The sequence below is a fragment of the Lasioglossum baleicum genome, chromosome 3, assembly GCF_051020765.1.
Source record: "Lasioglossum baleicum chromosome 3, iyLasBale1, whole genome shotgun sequence".
NCBI lineage: Eukaryota > Metazoa > Arthropoda > Insecta > Hymenoptera > Halictidae > Lasioglossum > Lasioglossum baleicum.
Window position 1 is genome coordinate 13,806,250 of NC_134931.1, and position 21,339 is coordinate 13,827,588.

At 39.0% G+C, this 21,339-nt stretch overlaps 1 protein-coding gene across 2 annotated transcripts in view; it reads left to right on the top strand.

Annotated features, from left to right (window-relative positions):
* LOC143207100 (uncharacterized) overlaps positions 1-21,339 on the top strand; it is an 82,834-nt gene that overhangs the window by 60,450 nt on the left and 1,045 nt on the right. Inside the window, exons 2-13 of one of the 2 annotated variants that reach the window (XM_076420185.1) lie at positions 165-402; positions 1,157-1,265; positions 1,745-1,769; positions 1,845-2,046; positions 3,357-3,706; positions 5,434-5,500; positions 6,650-6,955; positions 7,264-7,375; positions 8,087-8,418; positions 11,135-11,248; positions 13,208-13,294; positions 20,500-21,153. In XM_076420185.1, coding sequence (XP_076276300.1) covers positions 165-402; positions 1,157-1,265; positions 1,745-1,769; positions 1,845-2,046; positions 3,357-3,706; positions 5,434-5,500; positions 6,650-6,955; positions 7,264-7,375; positions 8,087-8,418; positions 11,135-11,248; positions 13,208-13,294; positions 20,500-21,153 — 2,596 coding nt within the window. The remainder of the gene's footprint in view (positions 1-164; positions 403-1,156; positions 1,266-1,744; positions 1,770-1,844; positions 2,047-3,356; positions 3,707-5,433; positions 5,501-6,649; positions 6,956-7,263; positions 7,376-8,086; positions 8,419-11,134; positions 11,249-13,207; positions 13,295-20,499; positions 21,154-21,339) is intronic. The other variant, XM_076420186.1, reaches the window with a different exon arrangement.

Consider the following 21,339-nt stretch of genomic DNA (forward strand, 5'->3'; position numbering starts at 1 on the left):
GCTCACTGAGGGTGCATACTTTATTACGACAGGTTCCAATTGCCTTTTGTTTTAATTCAAAGAATCTTTTGAAAAAACTTGCAAGTTGTCGGAATGTTTCGTGTTAGGAGCTGTTACCCCAGACGAAAGCAGAATTTTATCGAATGGTCTTTGAACTTCCTCAGGTCCGGTGGTTCTTCCGGCACGCCCAGTGCCGTCATGGTACCATCGACCGGTGGCGGTCCTGGGAACCCAACAGGAGGCGGCAGGATGGCCGTCATCGGTGTGACCAGGAACGTGAGGCTAAGACGGCGTGGAGCATCAGGATTCGGCTTCTCTCTACGGGGTGGTCGTGAATACGCTGCTGGATTTTACGTGAGCGACGTGCAGCCAGGAGGAGAAGCCCATCGGAATGGATTAAGGGTGGGTCTGCTCGTAATATTCTCGCAGTCGTTATTACAGACTGTAAAAAATATATGGCCAACTCGTAAATCTTCTTTTGGTCACCAAAAAAACACTCCGCACACCTCCGAACGATCCACTTCGCAGAATTTGAATTCGAAGAGGTTCAAGACGGGCCCTGAAGTGCTGAAAGAATCTCATCTCCATTTCAATTTTTAATAGATTCTCTCGAACCTTACTGTGTCCGGAGTCGTAGATTTTTAGTTTATTTATATGCAACATCTTCGAGCCAGGATTACGAACGTTCCATCTACATGTTAATTTTCTTGCAATCAATTGTGCCCATAATTATGAAAGTGGTCTAATTTTCGTATAATGTTGAGATAACAAGCACTACATAACGTAATATCGTACAAATTACATTTAATTAATTTCGTTTAAAATAATGCAATGCGAAATAACTGATAAACTCATTTTTTTTTTCATTTTGACTTAGACTAGTTTCATAATTATATTAGGTATAAAGTATCCCATATTTTAAACAACGATCATTAAATGAGAAATCAATGAAAAATAAATTTTTGCGTTTGCGACTGTTCTAAAATGTGAAAGAAAAGTGCCTGCGGTTGTCGAAAAATAGTACCAGTTCGCAGTCCCTTGTTGGCGAACTGTAAACAATTCAATTTACGTGAACCGTGGAGAATCGATTGTGCCATTAAGCAACCGATCTCCGCTCTATTTCGCATAGTTTCACCGGCTGTCTGTTGCTTTTCAGGTCGGCGATCAAATTATAAGGGTGAACGGGTATCCGGTGGAGGACGCCGTCCATCAGGAAGTTGCGCTTCTGGCAAAAAATCAGCAAGTACTCGTCCTCAAGATTCGAAGTAATTATCATGTTTTTCAAGCTCGTCATTAAGGCGGTAGACTCGTTTCCAGGATTGCAAGGGTGTGGGATTCGCGTTCTCATTTCTCGATAATACAAAAATGGAGTTTTTCAGTAGTCAAAAGCGCTAGATAAAAGATCGATTTAGGGCGCTATGTCCCATAAAAGTCCTATTTTTCCGTTTACGAGACGTAATTTGCATTATTCGACAGCTATGAAAATAGCTACATGCGGAGTTGTATACTTCCGAATAACACAAATTACGCCTCGTAAACAAGAAAAGAGGACTTTCGAGGGCGATAGCGTCGTAGATCGATCCTTTATTTAGCGTTTTTGACTACTGAAAACCCACATTTTTGTATTATTGAGAAATGAGAACGTGAATCCCGCACCCTTGCAATCCTGGAAAAAGGAGTCTACTCCCTTAAGCATTTTTCTACATACTTAGAACGCTGATTGATCCTGTTTTCTTTCTTTCAGGCGTGGGAATGATACCTGTGAAAGAGTAAGTACCAATCAGTCATCAAAACAGTGCCGTTATTAAACGATTCGCTCCGACGATCCTTTCCTCGTTATAAAGAATACTTTATGATTCGCAAAGCAATCCAAATGATCCGGTGACCTGGCACATGGTACAACAGCAACAGCAGCAATTGCAGTACAACGAGACCGGTGTGGGAGCTGTGCCTAGCACCGAAGTTAGGATTCGAATTCTCGTCGGAGAGAAGGGACGATTAGGCTGCGGTGTATGCAGAGGCATCGTGCCTGGCCTCACTGTCCAGGTAGTCAAAGATTCTATTAACAATTTAACTAAGGGGTGGCCAATCTTTTTCATACTACGCGTCACAATATTTTTCGCATACTTGAGCACTTTTCCTACCTTCTTACGTTCATTGTTCAGTTTGGAAAATAGAGATAGGGATAGGATCTGCTTCGTTTAGGAGAAGAAAAGGGATAACTCAATCACGCAACTAAATTAATCAATTTACGCCAGTTCAAAAGACACGCGTTTACTGGAGCGCCAATCTATAATAGTGAGAAATGATCTCTTGGACACGAGGATGATCGCTGTCGTCAATCTCACAGTTCACATCCTACAATTGTAAATGTCCAAAAACTGAGAGCACTCGAGTGTTTAAAATATGAAGAAGGATTCAGTTTTTTTTTCATTTGAAAGCTTAAATGGAACTCCCCAGAGGGGGTTATAAAACTATACATTAGGATTAACATACGGTCTGGTATATGTACATCAGGTTGATATGACATCTTACAGTTATATATTAGTAGTGTAGGTATAGCAGAATATAAATCTTTAAATTACATTGCTTGAAAAAATTTAAAAGAACATGACATGCCGGAATATTCAATTCGTAAAGCAACGATCTGATATTTAAGGGTTGGAACAAATTGAGCTTGCTTAATCTTTTCATAAGATCAACCCTTTGTGGTTCCAACAAGGTACATCGCCAAATAATATGATTAAGATCATGATCCTCATCGCCGCAGCTAAATTTGGAATCATATGCTATATGTAGGCGTGAAAGAGAGGCAGCAATGGATTCAGTTATGGCGCCTACTCCAAAAGAATAAGTAGCCGCAAAGATACAATGCGCCACCCCTGATTTAATCTACTAAACATAAAGGTGAAGAATGTTTCTATCTGTGAGCTTCGACCAAAGGGAACTAACTCGAGCACATCTTAAAAATGCGAACTGTAGTGTATCGCAAAAATATTACATGAAAATTTTTTTTAATCAATTATATATAAGCACCATTTTTTTCTACAATTAGAAAAGTAGCTTATATAATCTTTTTTACATTATCATATTTTTTACATTTGTGACATCAATGAAAGTCGAGCACGGACTTATGAAATCATCTGATAAAAAAATTCTTATACTCTGAAAACAAACTCTTCCTAAATTGAAGTACCACATGCTACGAAGTATCCTGCACTATTCGAACACACTTGGAAACAAGTTCTTTACGCTTCATGAAATTTTGCCCGTTCAGTAAACTTAACGAGAAGGTATATCGGACGAAAGACTAGTAATTGTGATCAGCCGAGTTGACGTAACGAAAATTGATTCAGGGTACCAGAGACGACGGGCCAGCCAGGGCTGCCGGTCTGAAAGCCGGCGACGTGATCGTTTGGTGCAACGGGCAACGACTCACCGATCTTCCGTTCGAAAGAGCCATCGAGGTAATGAGAAGCTCCGCCATTCTCGACCTAATAGTGCAACGACCCACGCCAAATCACCTTTACGACTGTCCCGAGCCGCTGTGGACCCGAGGCTCCAGTGGCTACGACTCGGAAACGTCGAGCGTAGCCGCGGCCAGTCCACAACCTCAGCAGAATTCTTCCTACTCGCCGCAGCATCAGCATGACGCCAGAATGCACCATCGATACCCTCGCGAAGATACCTGCAATCGAAACGGGAGGTTAGTCGCGAAAAATATACGAGCCTGCCAATGCAAATTTTCAAAGTACCCCCGGTTTAATATTCTATCGCTGCGATCGGCAGTAATGCTGCCAACTACAAGGGAACTAGTAGTACTGTTGCCAGAACTTTCGCGTTTTAATACTTCGTCTTTCTGGAGTTGCGAACATATAATTTAATCATATGCGCAACGAAAGAGCTCCCGTAATTTAATTTAATTATTTGTTACACAATCCAGTTCTCGAGAAAAATATTCTTACCGTTTCAAAAGATCCTCGTCAGTAAAGCCCATACATCACCGGACACTTACTTATCCTCAACAAAATGGTAATTAAAGAATACAAGCTCCCAGCTTGATTTGATTGTTTTATTTTGATCAGATGTAGCTATTATACGATAATATTCGAATGCAGAACTAAATATACATATACATATATTACTTGAATGAATGTTGGAAAAACGAGATTGCGAAATTGTGAGGTGATTATATACGGGGTGAACATTATATATAAATATTTTTGGAGATATTCGTCTGTAACGCTTTATAATATTCACCCTGTATACAGGGTGTCACCTAACGTTGCCACCTCAAATATCTTTGTTTAAAAATTAAAATTTTCGAACTTTTTTTATTGCAATGTATAGCCAATCGAAAACTGATCGACTTCTGTTTAAAATATTTTTTTGTCAGATTATCGCAAGTAATTGAAAAGGCCACCTTCATTTTTTGAAATGGCACTTCAAGGTCATCCGAAGGTCATGGTATACTAGGTCGTTGAATTCGTCTTGATACGGGCTATAATACTGTTAAGTCCAAAATACCAAGTGCCATTCAAAAAAATGAAGGTGACCTTGATATCTCTAAAAAAAAGTCACATAAAAACAAAAATACTTTTGATATCATGTGAGCCCCACTGAACCGTTCAACTTTGTCCTTCAGACATTTGACGTATCTTCAAAAACAACAAAGATATTTGAGGTGGCAACTGTATATAACATATGTATTTTGGTCGGATTTGATCTACATATTCTCTACATTTAAAAAAATTAGTAAAATTATTTCATAATATAGGTCCTTTGATACCAAAAAATCGTACGCATCCATTGACTAAGTGTCCGGTGATTTATGGACGGGAGTGTACCTTCTTCCGACACAATTGTGTCGAAAACATTGAAAATAATGGTTGGACTGCACAACAATATAATGCTATTCATCGGAATGCATGCAAAATTCGATAATCTCTGTTAATGAGCTTCCGATCGGGAGAACGTTAATTAACTGGGGATGTAAAATGACGAAATTTAATATGAAGTAACGTACAGTTGCAGGGCCATAAAACTGGGAGGCATTGTACGTAATTCTCGTTAGGAACGATCGATTAAACGTTCGCTCGGTATGGAAGCGAGACCAGAGGGTCGGCGTAAAGTATCAGCCGCCGCGGCTTTACGACTCCGGATACATATCTTTCTCGTTACACGCTGTTATCGAGTGGCATCGATGGATTTACTTCGGGAGAAAGTCGTTCTATTAATAGGACATTTCGCGATAATAATCACGGAGTATCGAGCACGACGAATTCTTCGCGGGCTCACGAACGTTGCATCCTGTGCTTAAGCCGCCGCGGATTAATCGTGCTTCCTCGCGGCGTCGTTTAATTGGAAATTAGAAAGTAGCGCGTGTAATCGCCGATGAAAACTCATTCGACCATGTGTCTTCGGATTTTCTAGGATCTGCTGCCCGCTAGCCTTGTCCACGAGCAGTTGCAGTTCGTCGGAATGGCCGCACAACGACCAGGTAAAGATGATAACGTGCACAGTAGGGTGGACCTGATTTTTCGACCATGAAATTTTGGGCACGCAATATATTGTTCCATTTCATGGAAAAATGATATATCCAAAGTTTTAGATCAATCGGACGTCGGGAAGACGTTCTATTGTACATTAGTGTGAACCGTAGCTAAATCTAATGAAATCTCGAGGTATTATTCACGCTCTTGAAAGAAATTTGAAGGAATTGAAAGTCTTTCCTTCAAATATTCCCAGTCCTATAAAATTTCATGTTTTTCGCAACTTCAACGTCAATGTGGCACGTCTTCCCCTTGTACCATCAACTTCATCTTCTGCAGGAATTATTTTTTTACCCGATGGCACAATTTTAGGGGGGGAGGGGCCGTGAAGAAAATCTCGCCCTAGTGCACATGCAACTCTGTGACGGTCATGACTCGCTAACGAGTTTTTCATTACACATTCACAAACGATTAATGCATTTCTATAATTCCCAATAACAATCACACCAACTAAACTAATTTATAGAATTTAAGATCAAAGAAGAAATCCTGGTTATCGACGCGTTCTGTGCGGGGCCATTTTTGCGCGAATTTCCGTTCTGATCGCAGATAAGAAATTAGAATATACACAGGTTTTTTCTATTGTAACGTTCCATTCATCACGAGGATAGAAAATGCAAAAGTGACCGTAATTTACATATAATACAAATCAAATGAGTTTGATAACGAAAAAGCTGTACCATAACTTTGTAAGAGAACGGTTGAGTTTTGACTTATGGTTTCTTTTGTACTTCTTATCCTTATGACATGCTCTCAAATTTTGAATTTGAATTTTCAGGGGCCTAGGACCAAAAAATGGTTTAACCCCTATAGTTATACAAGGACCACTGTATTGGACAGTCTTCCTTTGCAATCATATTTGTGAACCATCACCTACATGTAGCACACATCAAATCAGTTTGATAATGAAAAAGCTGTATCATCATTTTTTAAAAGAACGGTTGAGTTTTGACCTATGGTTTCTTTTGCACTTCTTGTGCCTATGATATTATTTAGGGGGGTAAGACCAGAGAATGGTTTCACCCCTATAACTAAAAACCACCGTATTACACAGTCTTCCTGCGCAATCATATTTAGCAATCGTTTCGATGTTGCAGCCGCAGGAATGGACCCGCAAGCCGAACAACACCACAGTAATCCGTATCAATCAAAACCAGAACCAAAACCACAGGCACATGGCCGGACCAGGCCACCCGAATTCGCGCAGCTACGACGAAGAGATCGACAACGAGCCCCTCTACGATCCCGTGGCTCCTCGAATTGATTACGAGGTCCACGATTTCGACGCGAATCCGCGGGACGAGGCGAATCGTCGATTAGCTTATCGCAGGGACAACTGTAGACAACAAGAATACATCTACGACGGGCCGGCCGATGACATTCCTCCGTATCACGGATCCAAAGTAAGGAAGAAGCTTTCTAACTCTCGCTGGTCCTTCAACCGTGAACATTTTTCGCGAATGTAAACGATGTTTCGGGAATTCCGTCACGGAATGGAAAAAGAACTCGTTGTTCGATATAATTAATGGACGTTTAACCGGCGCTTTCTACATAGTATCCTCATAATCGGCATCGATCATCGAATCGGATTAACGTGATGATCGATGTGCGATACAACTTCGAAGCGATTTCATTAAAAAGAGAAACGATCACGAGGTTGTTGATCTTTTCTGCTACAGAAATTTCATGATTTTTCTTTTGGTTTTCGTAGGAAAACGGCATGCAGAACGAAGGAGACAGGAAGACGGTGACCACGGTAGAGGTGCATCAGTCTGTTTGCCCACCAGCGCCACCGCCACCATTGTCTTACAAATGGCCAGCAGGTTTGTCTCGAAGTCGACAACTTCACTGACCAGCTTTTGCCAATCTTGCTGCAGTGTTCGAACGCTCTCTAAAACAGTATAATCTTTTTTAAATCGGACCGGACGACCTGACATTTTTTTTAACGATTAGGAGAATTGATTTGCCGAATGCAAGGTAAAACGAAAATACGGTTAGCTCTGTTTGGTGAAATCAGAACGGTCTCAGATACAGAAGTAGATTAAGATCGTCGGGATTAATCGGAACTATTTACTCAACCGAGCAAACCTTATCATGACTGATTATATCGCTTTATGAAAATACCTACATACGCAGCTTTATGATAGTTACATGCTGCCAAGTAACGCGAATTACGCCTCGTGAACGTAAAAATAGGACTCTTGAGGGCGATTGCGGCCTAAATTGATCTTTTACCTAGCGCTTTTGTCTACTGAAAGATCCTATTTTTGCATTATCGAGAAATGTGAAAAGCATCCCGCACCCTTGCGAACCTGGAATGCTAAAACATTATACAAAGAGTTATGTTAGAAGTATGTAGTTTTCTAAAGTTCGCCAGATATGCTGTACACTTTATGCCGCGGACTGCATTCATTTTATAACATTCGATCCAGCCCGGTTTGAAACTCTGTCTACTATGTAGCGGAGAAGCTTGCTGTTTCGCAAACTTTTGAAAATACGAATAATAAAGTGACGGTGGAACGATGTGCACGCAGAGACGAAACCAATGAACGCCATGGGAATGCAAATGGGCAGCACGATGTCAATGGGCAGCACAGGCTCAACGGAAACCGAGTCGAGCTTGGAGTCGTCCTGCAGCAAGGACTCTGCCTCGACCTCGTCGTCATTGTCAACGTCCTCCTGCGAGCCACCGTCGACAGTCTCTTATGGTTCGGTGACGGCAGCCACAACCGGGACCAATAAACCCAATGACACGCCAGCTACAACGCATCCGGCACCCCGCAATTGCGCCACAAGGACGTCGCCGATCGCCTGCACCGACTTGAGCACTGCCATAACGCAAGAACTGCAGAGGCGGGCGCAGCAGGTAGGAGTGCTGCAGTTTTCTTTTGTGAAATCAACAAGTAGTCGCAACTACTCGGAATAAATTACCGATCTTCATGCAAACTTGAATTTCTTTTAATCGAGAGAAAACAATAAAACTGCGATAGGTGTACAATGGGATAATGCCGGTCTCGCTTAATAATTATAATTGGACTGCGGATCTCCATGCATTTATGGCTTCTAAAAATGTTCAAAAAGTGTTAAAATATAAAATTCTAATTTCAGGACTACGAAGACTATATTGCCATTGAAAATAAGATTTTATATGATTCCACTTTCTCTTTAAATTGGCCTATAAAAATTGAAAACTGCATAAACATCCGCAATCTAATTATAATACAATGAAAATATGGGGGGTGAAATATTTATTTAAAGATACGTTTCATAAACTTATAAATTAGTTCCATATTTATTTCAGTACCTGGTCTTACAATCAGGAAACTATATTGTCGTAAATATACCGGGTGGTCCACTTAAATATCTCCTTTATTTTTGATGACATAACAAATGTTTTGAATGCAATGTAAATGGTATCACAAGGCGAATCCTTTGTAAATTTTAGTTTTTTCTCGAGGTCATTTTCTCCGGAGTTTTCAAGGTCATCGATATTCTTTTTCTTGTAAATGTATATTTTTCTTCCTTGATATTCATTTCCATCGATATATCACTGACATTAGTAGTGACAAGTGAGAACCTGCAGATACGTAAGTCGGAAGAGTCTCAAGTCTGAAAGCTTAATCGCTACTACATATTAAATTGATAAACCATTTATCACTTACTTTTTAAGTTATCCGGAAGTGTTCAAAATAATGTCCTTCCACAGACATGCATTGTCTAAAACAATCGATGACAGATTGTAATGATCTTTCGATGGAAGTCAGAGTTCACTTCAAGGTCGTGTTATTAATATCGCTGAATCCGTTTTAATGTCAACTAGAATATGCAAGGAAAAAAGGTATACATTTACAAGAAAAACAATATCGATGACCTTGAAAACTCCAGTAAAAATGACCTTGAGGAAAAAATAAAATTTGCAAAGCATTCACCTCGTGATACCATTTACATTACATTCAAAACATTTGTCATGTCATCACTAGACTGTGGATCTTTATGCAAAATGAGAATTTTCTTCGTCAATTACAAGACAGTGGAACCACACAAAAATTTCTTTCTATTTTTAACAATTTTAATAAACTGAAAACAACATATGGATCTTCTTAAAGTGTCTTAATATTTTTACTGTTTTAAATTACATCCACCCATTTTTGTCATGGATGCATAAAATCCTACATTTAGGTGGTCCACCTGTATAAGAAAATTGTGTACTTTACTTGCATTATTTAAGTAACTAATTATTTTTAAAATAGTAGGAATTAGATACAGAGAGTCGTCCTCAAATGGTTAACATATCGCAGATAGCATATGACGTCTTAAAGACGTCCATTTTACGTCTATTACGCCTAAAAAGACATCTTTAAGACCATAAACAGTGTGGTTTTACCTATACCCATAATCTAGCAGTATTTTTTTTTTGTGTTTTTGTTTCAATTTCAATTTCGATATTTACCGTGATTTTAATTTTAATTGTTATTTTTATTTTTATTATTTTTATTGTGATTTTAATTGCAATTGTTATTTTTATTACACTTTTTATGTCAATTCCACACGCATTCTTCTAATAAAGCTTCTTATAAAGCTGGTTTAACTTTAAATTCGTTTTTGTCAAAATCTGTGTTACCCTTCTTTTAATTTGATTAAAATCTATGAACCTTTAAGACTTCTTAGGGACGTCTTAAAGACCTCTCGAATGTCCTACGAACGTCTCCTGAACGTGTTTTAGATGTCAAACAGACGTCTGAATGTACAACTACAGACGTCTTTAAGACGTCTTAATGCTATCTGGAATGTGTATCTTCGAATCTCGTCCTCAATTAATATCAGTCTCCCAGATTCTGGACAAATTAGTCCCCGTCAGTCTTCTTCGCTATCAACGAAGCAACGAATCGTAAATGGGACTTTCTACAAGATAAACGAAACGAACGTTGCGTCGGCAATTTGTACGACGACCTCTCCGTCCAATGAATAACACAAAGTCTGTTTTATCTTCTCGTAATGATTAGCACCACATACTTTCATTAATCTGTTTCACTTGGACGCGGTGTCTGAATCATCACTATCTCGATACTTAGGGTAGTGTAGTTTGAAAAGTGAAATTATCAGTCATTTACCAACTTAGTCACGCTTTCTTCTGTAGTGTTAAATGCGCCTACACCGTCTGTCTATCTCTTCAAGAATCATGTTCTGTAAATTAGTCAAAACCACAGAGTGCATGCATCGATGATGTAGAAACAAAAAACATAGTTTTAGCTTTCATCTGTGATACTGTGAGTTTGGGAAGTCGCACGAAGAACGCGTGAAACAATATCATCTCTACCTCTGTTTACGATATCTTTTACGTCATATTTCGAGATAAGGTTCCCCGAAATAGATACTGTCTTCCAAGAAGATAGAGTCATCGCAAACTCATACATATCTTACTTCGCTCATTGTCGCGAAATGGTCTGACTGTACACGTAGTCAACAGTCACAGTTGTGGCATAATACAGCCCTGTTAACGACGTATCAATAACAAATTGTTTTAATATTGCAATCGACATTCATCCGTCATCAATACACATCACTTGTCCGTGTGCTTTCAGAGGAGCATGAACCTCGCCAAAGCAGAAGCTATGAAGGAGAAGACGCAAGAAGCACGCAAATCACAGAACCCAGAAGCGCTGAGGGCGCAAGAACAGAAAGTCACCCATGATAAGGTATTCGTATTTTCCAATCTTATCAAAATCACCACTTGTAATATCTCGTGTAAGGCAAGGCACCAGTAATTCACCTCGTGTCAGCAGTTGACCATTTTTCAGGGATCCATGAAAAATAATGTTTCTGGACGTAATAATCTTTCGAAAAAGGCGCGATAGATAAATATAGCTTCCAATGCTAATTAAGAACAAGCAAGCCACAAAACTATTAACTTCTTTCAAGTCGTAAGACTTTCTTATGATTTTTATGATTCACGTCATTTTTAAACGTAATTGTATTTTGTCATGGAGACAATGACTTGGAGGAATAATGATGAGATTTATGTTACTTTCACAGAAAACATGCAAAATCTTTGATTTGCTATTAAATGTAGCGAATTTATAATGTAATCTTCAAATCTAAATGTTGTTATAGTTATCGCTGGACTACGGAACTTTATACAATATAAAAACTTCATAAACTAATCTTCATCAACTGCAACTAATACATATTGATGTTCTTAAACTTTTTAAGTCTGTCCACCGTTCAAAAATGTCTATAAAATTTGAATAATACAATTATTTTGAAGAAGTTAGCTTTCTGGCACAATGTAAGAAGTTCTCTACTCCAGTGGAGACTCTGAGGCGCCACTAAAAATTGTTGTACCATTATTTAAAATATTGTTTACATTATTAGATATGTTTGTATCTAATCAATTATTAAACGTTTATGTATTGTAATTTCATATTCACCAAATTTTTTAAATTATAGAGAATGGCAATATTTTAAGTCGGAAGAAATGTTTAATTTTCGAGTTATAAAATAGCTCAGAGTGCAAAGGCTTAATAAAGGACAAAAGGCATTTACTATTATTCAAGCAGAAGAATTTTTCTTAACTGGTCAACTATTGGTGCTTTTATCTTAATGTTGGATATAATGATGGCTCTGCTCGATAAGTTGTAATCAGGAATCATACAAGTTATGGATCATTCTGGCAGATTCTGTTTAACACGTGAATCGTAGAACTCTTTCTGGAAAACATTCTCGCGTTGTGAAAATATTCTAGAAAGTAGTCGCTGCAGTTGAAACAGAACTAATAAAATGTAAAAATATAAATTAAATGTTAAAAGAATCGTCTATCATCGTAACAAACACTGGATCATGTTCGATGAATCGTACTATAACGATATGAAATAATGATTACTAAACTGCAGATCTTTATGCATTTATGGTTTCTGAAAATTTAGTAAGATTTCGATTCATTTTGAATCTACAAAAGCTGTTCCCATAAAAAATAAAATTTTATTTCACGCCGCTTTCTTAAAATTTGTCTATAAAAGTTGAAAATTGCATAAACATCCGCAGTCTAACGATTACAATAATTGACAATCATTCAATCGTCAGAATTAAGTTGTTAAGCACTTTCGAACCGTCGTCTTTGTTTTTAATTGTGTACATAAAGTCGTTTATGACCGCGAAACGACTATGTATAATAAATTCAATTTCAAAGGAGCCTGATCAGCGTTTAATTACTAATCTCGTTTATCGCGTACAGATTCTTCGGCTATTTATTAATTAGTACGACCAGAAACATCGAGCGGCCTCGAGGCTGTAAAGATCCGCGGAAATAATGAGTCGGGAGAGAGTCGATCTAATTAAAAACTATTGCCGTGATGTTGCAAACGATCAAACTTTCGTGTATGAGCCCTGCAAACGACGATATTCACAGGTGGGCTCGAGCTGAGAGATGCTCGTGCTGTTTATAACCGTACGTGGACGCGGCGGCCGATGCACTTGCAATTTCACCGTGTTCTTGCTGCGTCTCCGATCAATTCCGTTCCTCGCCTCTAAATCGAGAAGTAAAAGTAACATTAAGCGGCGACGATAATCAAACCACATTCGAACGAGTCGGCTGCCGATAATTTCTCACAATTGCGCGCTCTCGCTTCGACTACTTCCAACGTTTCGTTCTGTTGCAGCTAATGGAGGAGTTCAAGCGTGCTCACCGGAAGATGTTCAACTCCAACCAGCAGAAAGTTCATTTCTCCGATCAGCCGATCGAGCAGGTACGATAATCCTATATGTATAGGGTTTGCAATCCCGCGGGATAGATCTGGGATTTATTTCAATCCCACCAAACTAAGGATTTCGTTCTTCTATCTAATATATAAGGCGTGGCCGAACGGGAAGTACAACCGGGCAGGGGATGATTTTACATGTAAAAATAAGTCGAAAAAAAGGAATAACATTTTCTCGTTTGAAGCCTCGTTTTCGAGAAGATAGACTTTAAAGATCCGTCGCGAGAAAAGATTCTACTTCCTGTGTATATTAAGCCCTAGTTCAGACACGGCGGAATCCGCGCGGACTTTATTTACATTAGCGTTTATGTATTCGTTCACACGCAACCGCGCGGTCGAACAATCAAAAACAAAAATCGCGCGGTTTCCGCCGTGTCTGGACTAGGGCTTAGTATACACAGGAAGTAGAATCGGTTGATCATGATCAGACGCGTCAGACGATTCCTACCAAGAGCATTTTCAAAATCGATTTTCTTATTCTTTCTTTTTGACTTATGTTTACATGTAGAATCATCCCCTGCCTGGTTCTACCACCCGTCCGGCCACACCCTGTATATTTAATAAAGAATTATTTAAAAAGATTTATTTTAATATATGTAGATCTAGATTTTCTTTGTATTTCATTAATGAATTTCAATCTGCAAATCATCTTCTCAATCAGCAAAATACAAACAAAAAATCTAGATCTACATAAATTTAAATTAAAATAAATCTTGTTTTGGAAAACAAACTGTAATTGAAATATATACATATATATATGTACATTACCATATACATAGTAATTATTAAAAGAAGGTATTTAAATAAAAAATTGTTATATCAATAACGAAGCTACAATACGATATATTATAATATATTGTATTATAATATACAATACGATATAATAACTGCTGAGGTTAATCGGAAGAATTTTTTCCTTTATCAGAGACACACTCATCATGAAGAATTTAAACAAAGTCTAACAAACGCGCGCGTAGATGTTACCCTATTCTTTTTAAATGAAATAACATTTGATACGCTTGTAACCAATATTTAAGCATTAAAACTTTATTCTTCTACGACATTTTCGTGGATAAAGACGTTTTAATCAGTGTAACTGTAGAGTGTAGCGGAAATGATATGGCAAGGGGTTAAGGTTTTGTTTTTTATTTATCAATGAAATTAAGAAAGTTAAGTAAACATAAAAATTCTTTAGAACGAATTATATATGATAACGAGCTGTCTGTAAATATAGCTTTAATTAAATTAAAATCAGAAAACAATCAAAAACAAAATTTTAATTTGTAGAATTTTGAAAATCTGATCGTAAAAAGCAAAGACTATTAATTATTGTATCTCCTACGTTGCTCCTCGAGTCATTACAAAGAATAGTTAGTATTAGACCGTGGATGTTTATGGAATTTTCAATTTTCGTAGGCAAATTTGAAGAAGGTGGAAACAAATAAAATTTGATTTTGAGTGGTAGTAACCTTTGTAGATCTGAAATGAATAAAAATAGTATTAAATTCTGTGGAATTGTGTGTGTGTGTATATTGCGGCATTTTTTGAAAATTTTCAGAAGCCATACATGCGTAAAGATCCGCAGTCTAGTTAGTATGCCCGCAAAATTTGCTGGATTTCGCATCAGCTGTTTAAGAAATGTGGGCCTACGGGATCATTTTGCAGGATTGCAATACCTAATTGTACATTATCTGTCAGCGTCCTCGAATCGCCGTGAATTTGTCACGTTCGTAAAATTCTGGAAGCGCGTGTCCCTCAACGCTGTTATCTCGTTCAAACGCCGAGATTCGTTCCGCGGAAATTCCGAGGAAAGCGAAGACATCGTATATCGCGTTAGCAACGAGCAATGACATCGGTCAGCGATGACTTTCACTGGTTTCTTTCTCCGGCGAAGACGTTACAGCCTCTGACCACCGAGCAGAGGTAAAATTCCTCGTTAGATCAAGCGACGATATGCGAACGCCCTGTGGAAAAAGCGGAACTAGGGGTACGCCGTAGACCAATTAAAAATCCTATTAGCAACCGAGTTGGAATTATTACGCGCGGCCAAGACGTTTCCCAGTGAGGATTATGCATAGTAACCAGCGTGTATGAAATATTGATATCTGGAAAAAAGGAGAGGAAAAAGGGAGAAAGAAAAAGAGAAGAACAAAGCAAACATGAGACTGGGAGCATACGTCGGCGATATGGACATTCTTACACAGTTAATTACACAACCGGCGAGATCTACAAATGCAAACGGATAACGCTTTGAACGTAGATAACGCAGGTAATAGTAGCCCGAAAGAATCGCGCGTTACGCCTGCGTGTATGCGAACGTGTACGCTCAAGTGCACCTGAATTTATGAAGAACAGCCTTATTAACTGTTATACACAAGCTCCGTTCAGATAGATCCGGCCGCTTATAGTCACGTACATTTCACTGTCTCGCCTCAGTGTTCCAGTACCCTCGCACTCGAGAAGATCGACTGCCGCGAGGAACAACAAATCGCTAACGAAGTGCATTTAATTATCGCGAAAATCAGTGAAGGGTTTTTGATTTATCGAAGCGTATACGGAAATTTTTTCGAGAAATATGGTCGAGCGACTGTAAGTTTTCGAAGATCGGTATCAGGAGATTCAATCCTCTCACTCATTATTAACACAGTAATGTTTAATGTTTTCTGCACCAACTACGAAATGTAAATATTAATACAGATTGAAGGGGTGGAGATTAGACTGTGGATTTTATGTTTTATATTTAACCACGTTCATTGGAAAGGTGCAATCGCCAAAATATCCGGAAGAATTAAAGTAATTCTGGATTCACGGTTTAAAAGAAGTCTGAAAAAGGAGACACAACAGTTTGTGTGTGGCTAAAAATAAGATTAGACTCGAAAATTCTAATCAGTGATCGACTTTAAAATTACACGGACTGAAGGGGTGATGATTTAACATTAGACCGTGAATTTTATCTTTTATATTTAACACTTTAATCCGGATTCACAGTTTAAAAGAAATTGAATTTACCCGTATGTGTGAAAAAGGAGACACAACAACGTGTGTGTGGCTAAAAATAATATTAGACAGAAAAATATTAATCAGTGATCAACTTCAAAGTTACACGAAGCGTTAGAGAGTTGAAATGGATTCGTTCTACAATTATATATTTGGTTGGCAACAATTTTTTTATTGAAACAATGAACATTAGCCAATAAAATATTTTCCATTTTGTTCGATGATCTTTTGCCATCTTTCTAGTAGCTTCATAATTCAAAAAACTGATTCAAGTGAGATTTCAGGCCATCGTCATTAGTGAATGTTTTACCATTCGAAGAGTTTCGTAAACTTCCAAATAAATGGTAATCCGATGATGCAATGGTCGGGCTATATAAAATTGAGTAGATAAAATTCAAGATTTTTGAAATATTTTAAAAATTGAAGATGACAAACTATTATCTGTCCTCTAGTAAAATCATCAAGGGAAGAAATAGCATTCAATTTGGTTTCTATTTCTTGCAATCGATGCAGACAATTTTTCACGTTCCAGCCAAACTCCAATAATTTTTCACGTGTTATCAAAGATGTGTGTGACCTAGCGTTATTATGGTGGAACACGTGAAAAACTATTGGAGCTTAGTTGGGAAGTGATGTCACATCCACCACATAGCCATAGATTACTATTTATTTCGAAGTTTACAAAACTCTTTAAATGGTAAAACATTCGCTAATGATGACGACCTGAATCGCACTTGGATCAGTTTTTTGCCGATAAGGACCAGAACTTTTACGAGCTTGGAATTATGAAGCTACCAGAAAGATTAACAAAAGATCATCGAACAAAATGGAAAATATCTTATTCCCAGATAGCACAATATAGCGTCAAAGATGTCCTGAATATCTGAAGATGTTCAGGAGACGTTCGTAGGACATTTGGGAAGTCTTTAAGACGTCCCTAAGAAGTCTTAAAGGTCCATAAATGTTAATTGAATTAAAAAAAGGGAGGAGTAAAAATAGATTTCGACAAAAACGAGTTTAAAATTAAACCTAGCTTTATCAGAAGAACGCATGTGGAATTGACATAAAAAGAGTAATAAAATTAACAAGCGCAATTCCAATTAAAATCACAATAAAAATTGAAATTAGAATTGAAATTGGAATTGAGATTGAGATTGAAATTGGAATTGAAATTGAAATTGAAATTGAAATTGAAATTGAAATTGAAATTGAAATTGAAATTGAAGAAAAACACTCGAACAGATAATACCAACGCCAATACCTACTGCTAGATTATGGCTATACATATAAAAACCACACTGCTTATTGTTTTAAAGATGTCGTTTTAGGACGTACGACTTTCACACCTAAAATAGACGTAAAATGGATGTCGTGTGCTATCTGGAATTAGGTATCAAAATTAGGTTTTATTTCACCTTAAAATACCAAAATTACTTTCTTGCCAACCCAATAGTTGTCAACATTTTCTACAATTGTCTCGCAACACGTACAGATTTTAATTTACATAATCGCGCAGAGTCATTTAATCGCTGGAGGAAATAGTCTTTGCAACTCCTCGGGCAATTCGAAGAGTCCCCAGCGGGAATTCCGAGTAAGAAGCGAAGAACAATTTCTTCGGATGTGACGATTCTGCAATTACACGATCTGCTTTGACCAGATTATCTGAACGATTTCTACGCATGTGACGATTCTATTATTACACGATCTGCTATCAGTCGGTAGTCGCCGCCGATCGGTAGGCCGATACCGCTTTAAATACGCGCGAGTGCCCGCCGCAACGGTCGATTCCACCTTGGTTAACGCAACCTGTCGGTTTCTTGCAAACCGTGGCAGACGCGCAAAATAATAGAGCTTACATAAGAGCTGGAGGCAACGCTCGTGACTGTTGTCAGTGTGCTTGGTGCGCGATCGGTGTTCAAGGTGGGTCGCAGGAACACCGCAAAACACCGCGAGAGACCACGAACCATGATTAACGAAATCACGACGTCCTTAGAGACGGTGCCGGCAGCAGTGTAATTCGGAAATGGCGGCGTTCCGTGTCCTCGGTTGTTGTTTCCAGGCGCAATCACGGGAACAGTGAAACACAGTTAACTTTTAATTGGCGGCGAGCTTTTCCTTGAACTGTTAATTAACGAGCGGCCGGACCTGTGATTTTATAAGGAGCGCGCCGAACGCAAAGCAGGTGCTCGAAATTTGCCAATCTGCTGCAAAAGGAGATCGTATCGACGATGGAAGGGAAAGTTAATTAACGAATGATAGGAGTTTGAAGCACAGAGGATGGACGGTTCAGTGAGCAATGGCAAACGGAGGAGCCGGGTGTTGGTTACCATCACTCCTTACGGTGTTAGTTATCGATAGACAGCGGATTTTATGCGTTTACGACAAAAATATACACGTACGATATAAAACAGTGGACATGTCAAAAATATTTGAGGACATCGGTGTATTGGTTTCAGCTTAATAGGATAATTAAAAGAAGAATGCAATTTTTATTTGGCTCATGTGTCCTGCAATCGATGCGAACATTTTTTTATTTTGCATAAAGATCCGCTGTCTAATAATAATATAGGAGATAAAACAATACTTCATTGAATTGAAATGTGTGTAGTTAAATGATATTTATGGAGTTTTCAGACAATATTTAACTGAACTAGGGATGGGAAAAAATAATTGAGTTTATAAAAACTAGACTGCGGATTTTATGCATTTACGACAAAAATGGGCACGTACAATACAAAACAGGTGGACATGTTAAATACATATATTCGAGGACATCGATGTATACAATTTTTATTTGGGTCCTGTGTCCTGCATGCGAACATTTTTTATTTTGTCTGTTCGACGTGCTATCGACGCGTTTGATCAATCATTTGTGCATGGTAAAGGGCAATTAACAACGCTTAGCTGAAACCACCGATAACGGAACAGATGTGTGTTGCGAACCTGTCACTCGCGTTGATGGAACCCGACGTGCTTGTAGTAGTGCGTATGTGTCTGGCCTTTTCGAGTGTATTGTATTTTCATAGAACAAACGTATTTTTGCGATAACGTCTAAAAGGGGACGCTGTGGAAAATAACGTCTAACTGGACGGTGCGCTCGGTGTAACTGCTCTATAGTCCTTGTAGCGATAACATAAAAATTTCAATGAGACGCGGATAGATACCGTCGGTATTATCATCTCTTTACAATTGGTTCAATTGCTTAAATGCGATAAAGTCTGCAAGGTATGAAAATACGTCTCGAACCGGCTGTGATAAGTATTCTAATTCCTCCTATTTTTCACGTCGACATTATTAGCTTTGCAAGGTCTTACCTTATCGCGCAGTATCGTTTCAAAACTGTTTGCATTCCGTGAGTAAATACACTATCTTGAAAATGTGTCCACCGCCGGTAGACACTAGAGATCGCGGCTTTGAACGTGTACTACAAACTACAATACACGTGTACACGTGGTACGTGAACCGTGTAGTACGAATTTAAGGGGTTAGACTTGTTTCTAGAAGTTTTAGGATGCGGGATGCGCCTTCTCATTTCTCGATAAAGATGGAGTTTTCCATGGTAAAATGCGCTAGATAAAAAATCAACCTAGGCTCAGTCGCCCTCAAAAGTCCTATTTTTACATTTATGAGGCGTTTGCATTATTCGGCAGCATGTATAGCTATCGCAGCTTTATGTTTCTGAATAATGCAAGTTACGCTGCCGAATATTGCAAATTACGCCTTGCAAACGTAAAAATAGGACTTTTGGGGGCGATTGCGGCCTAGATTTATCTTTTATCTAGCGCTTTTAACCGATGAAAACCCCATCTTTGCATTCTCGAGAAATCAAAACGAGTCTACATACTCCCTTAAGGATCCGTATTCACTAGTGCTTGGTCCCGGGCACTAGTCACCGATGCTTGGAACGGGATGGGAAGACGCGAAAATGTTCGGGTTTCCCGAGAATATTCGGGATTCCCGGGGATATTCTCGTGAAACTTCGGGATTTCTGATACGTACGGAATCTTTTAATATTGTTTTTTAATAATAAATCCCGAAGATTCTCAGGAATCTCAAAAGTTTCAAGATCCCGACCCGGTCTCGCACACCATTAGCATTTATACAACACGTGAAATAGAGATCTCTAGTAGACACTAGTCTTCTTACGTAACGAGTTGCACTTTTTTATAGTTTATATGATTTTCTGTGGTTATTAGGAGCAGGAGAAGAGAGTGCTGAACAATTCTGCAACGCCAAACATCCCGCCAGCACCACCAGCTCCTCCAGCACCCCCAGCACCTCCTGCACAGGTCGCAGCACCGCCAGTTCCACCTGCGCCACCTGCGCCTCCGGCACCGCCGCCACTTCCGCTCCTTTCGAAGAGCAAGAGCAGCGAGGACGCCGTAGAGATGCAAAGCATCGAGTCGTTCAAACTGAAGGAAACACCAAATCCAGTGATCCCAAAGCCACCGCCGACATACTTCCCTCTACAGAACTCGCCGGTAACCACAAACGGAAGTCCTCGACATACCAGCACTGGCACCGCCATTGGGAATGGCACCGGGAACAAGCCGCAGGTTAATGGGAAAGACACGACCAGTCCCGTGTCGGAAATCCCGAAACCTCCTGCTGTCCCATCAGCCGCTATGAACGGACAAATACCCAAGCCTGCGGCGGGAAAAGTCGCCATTAGAATAGGAGCATACGAAGGAGAAGCTAAGCAACCCTCGAAGCTGGACTTCCTGTCGCAGCAGGCACGACCAGAGAAAAACGGTACCAATGAAATAGCGAACGGGCCAGTTGTGTCCAGATTGCAGAACGAGCTGGCTGCCACACTGCAGAGATCGAACCTAAGAAGAAAGACTGATGGGGTACGTTCGCTGTAATTTTTCACAGGTGTTGGCGTTCATTCGAAACAGTTGAGAAAATAGAGAATGTGTGTGTATGGATGTAGGTCACGAAAGAAGAATTTGAGAATGTTGTTACATTACGTTCGACTCGTAAAAATTAATTAAATGAATGAATGATTGACTTAGAACAATTTTATTCTACATAAA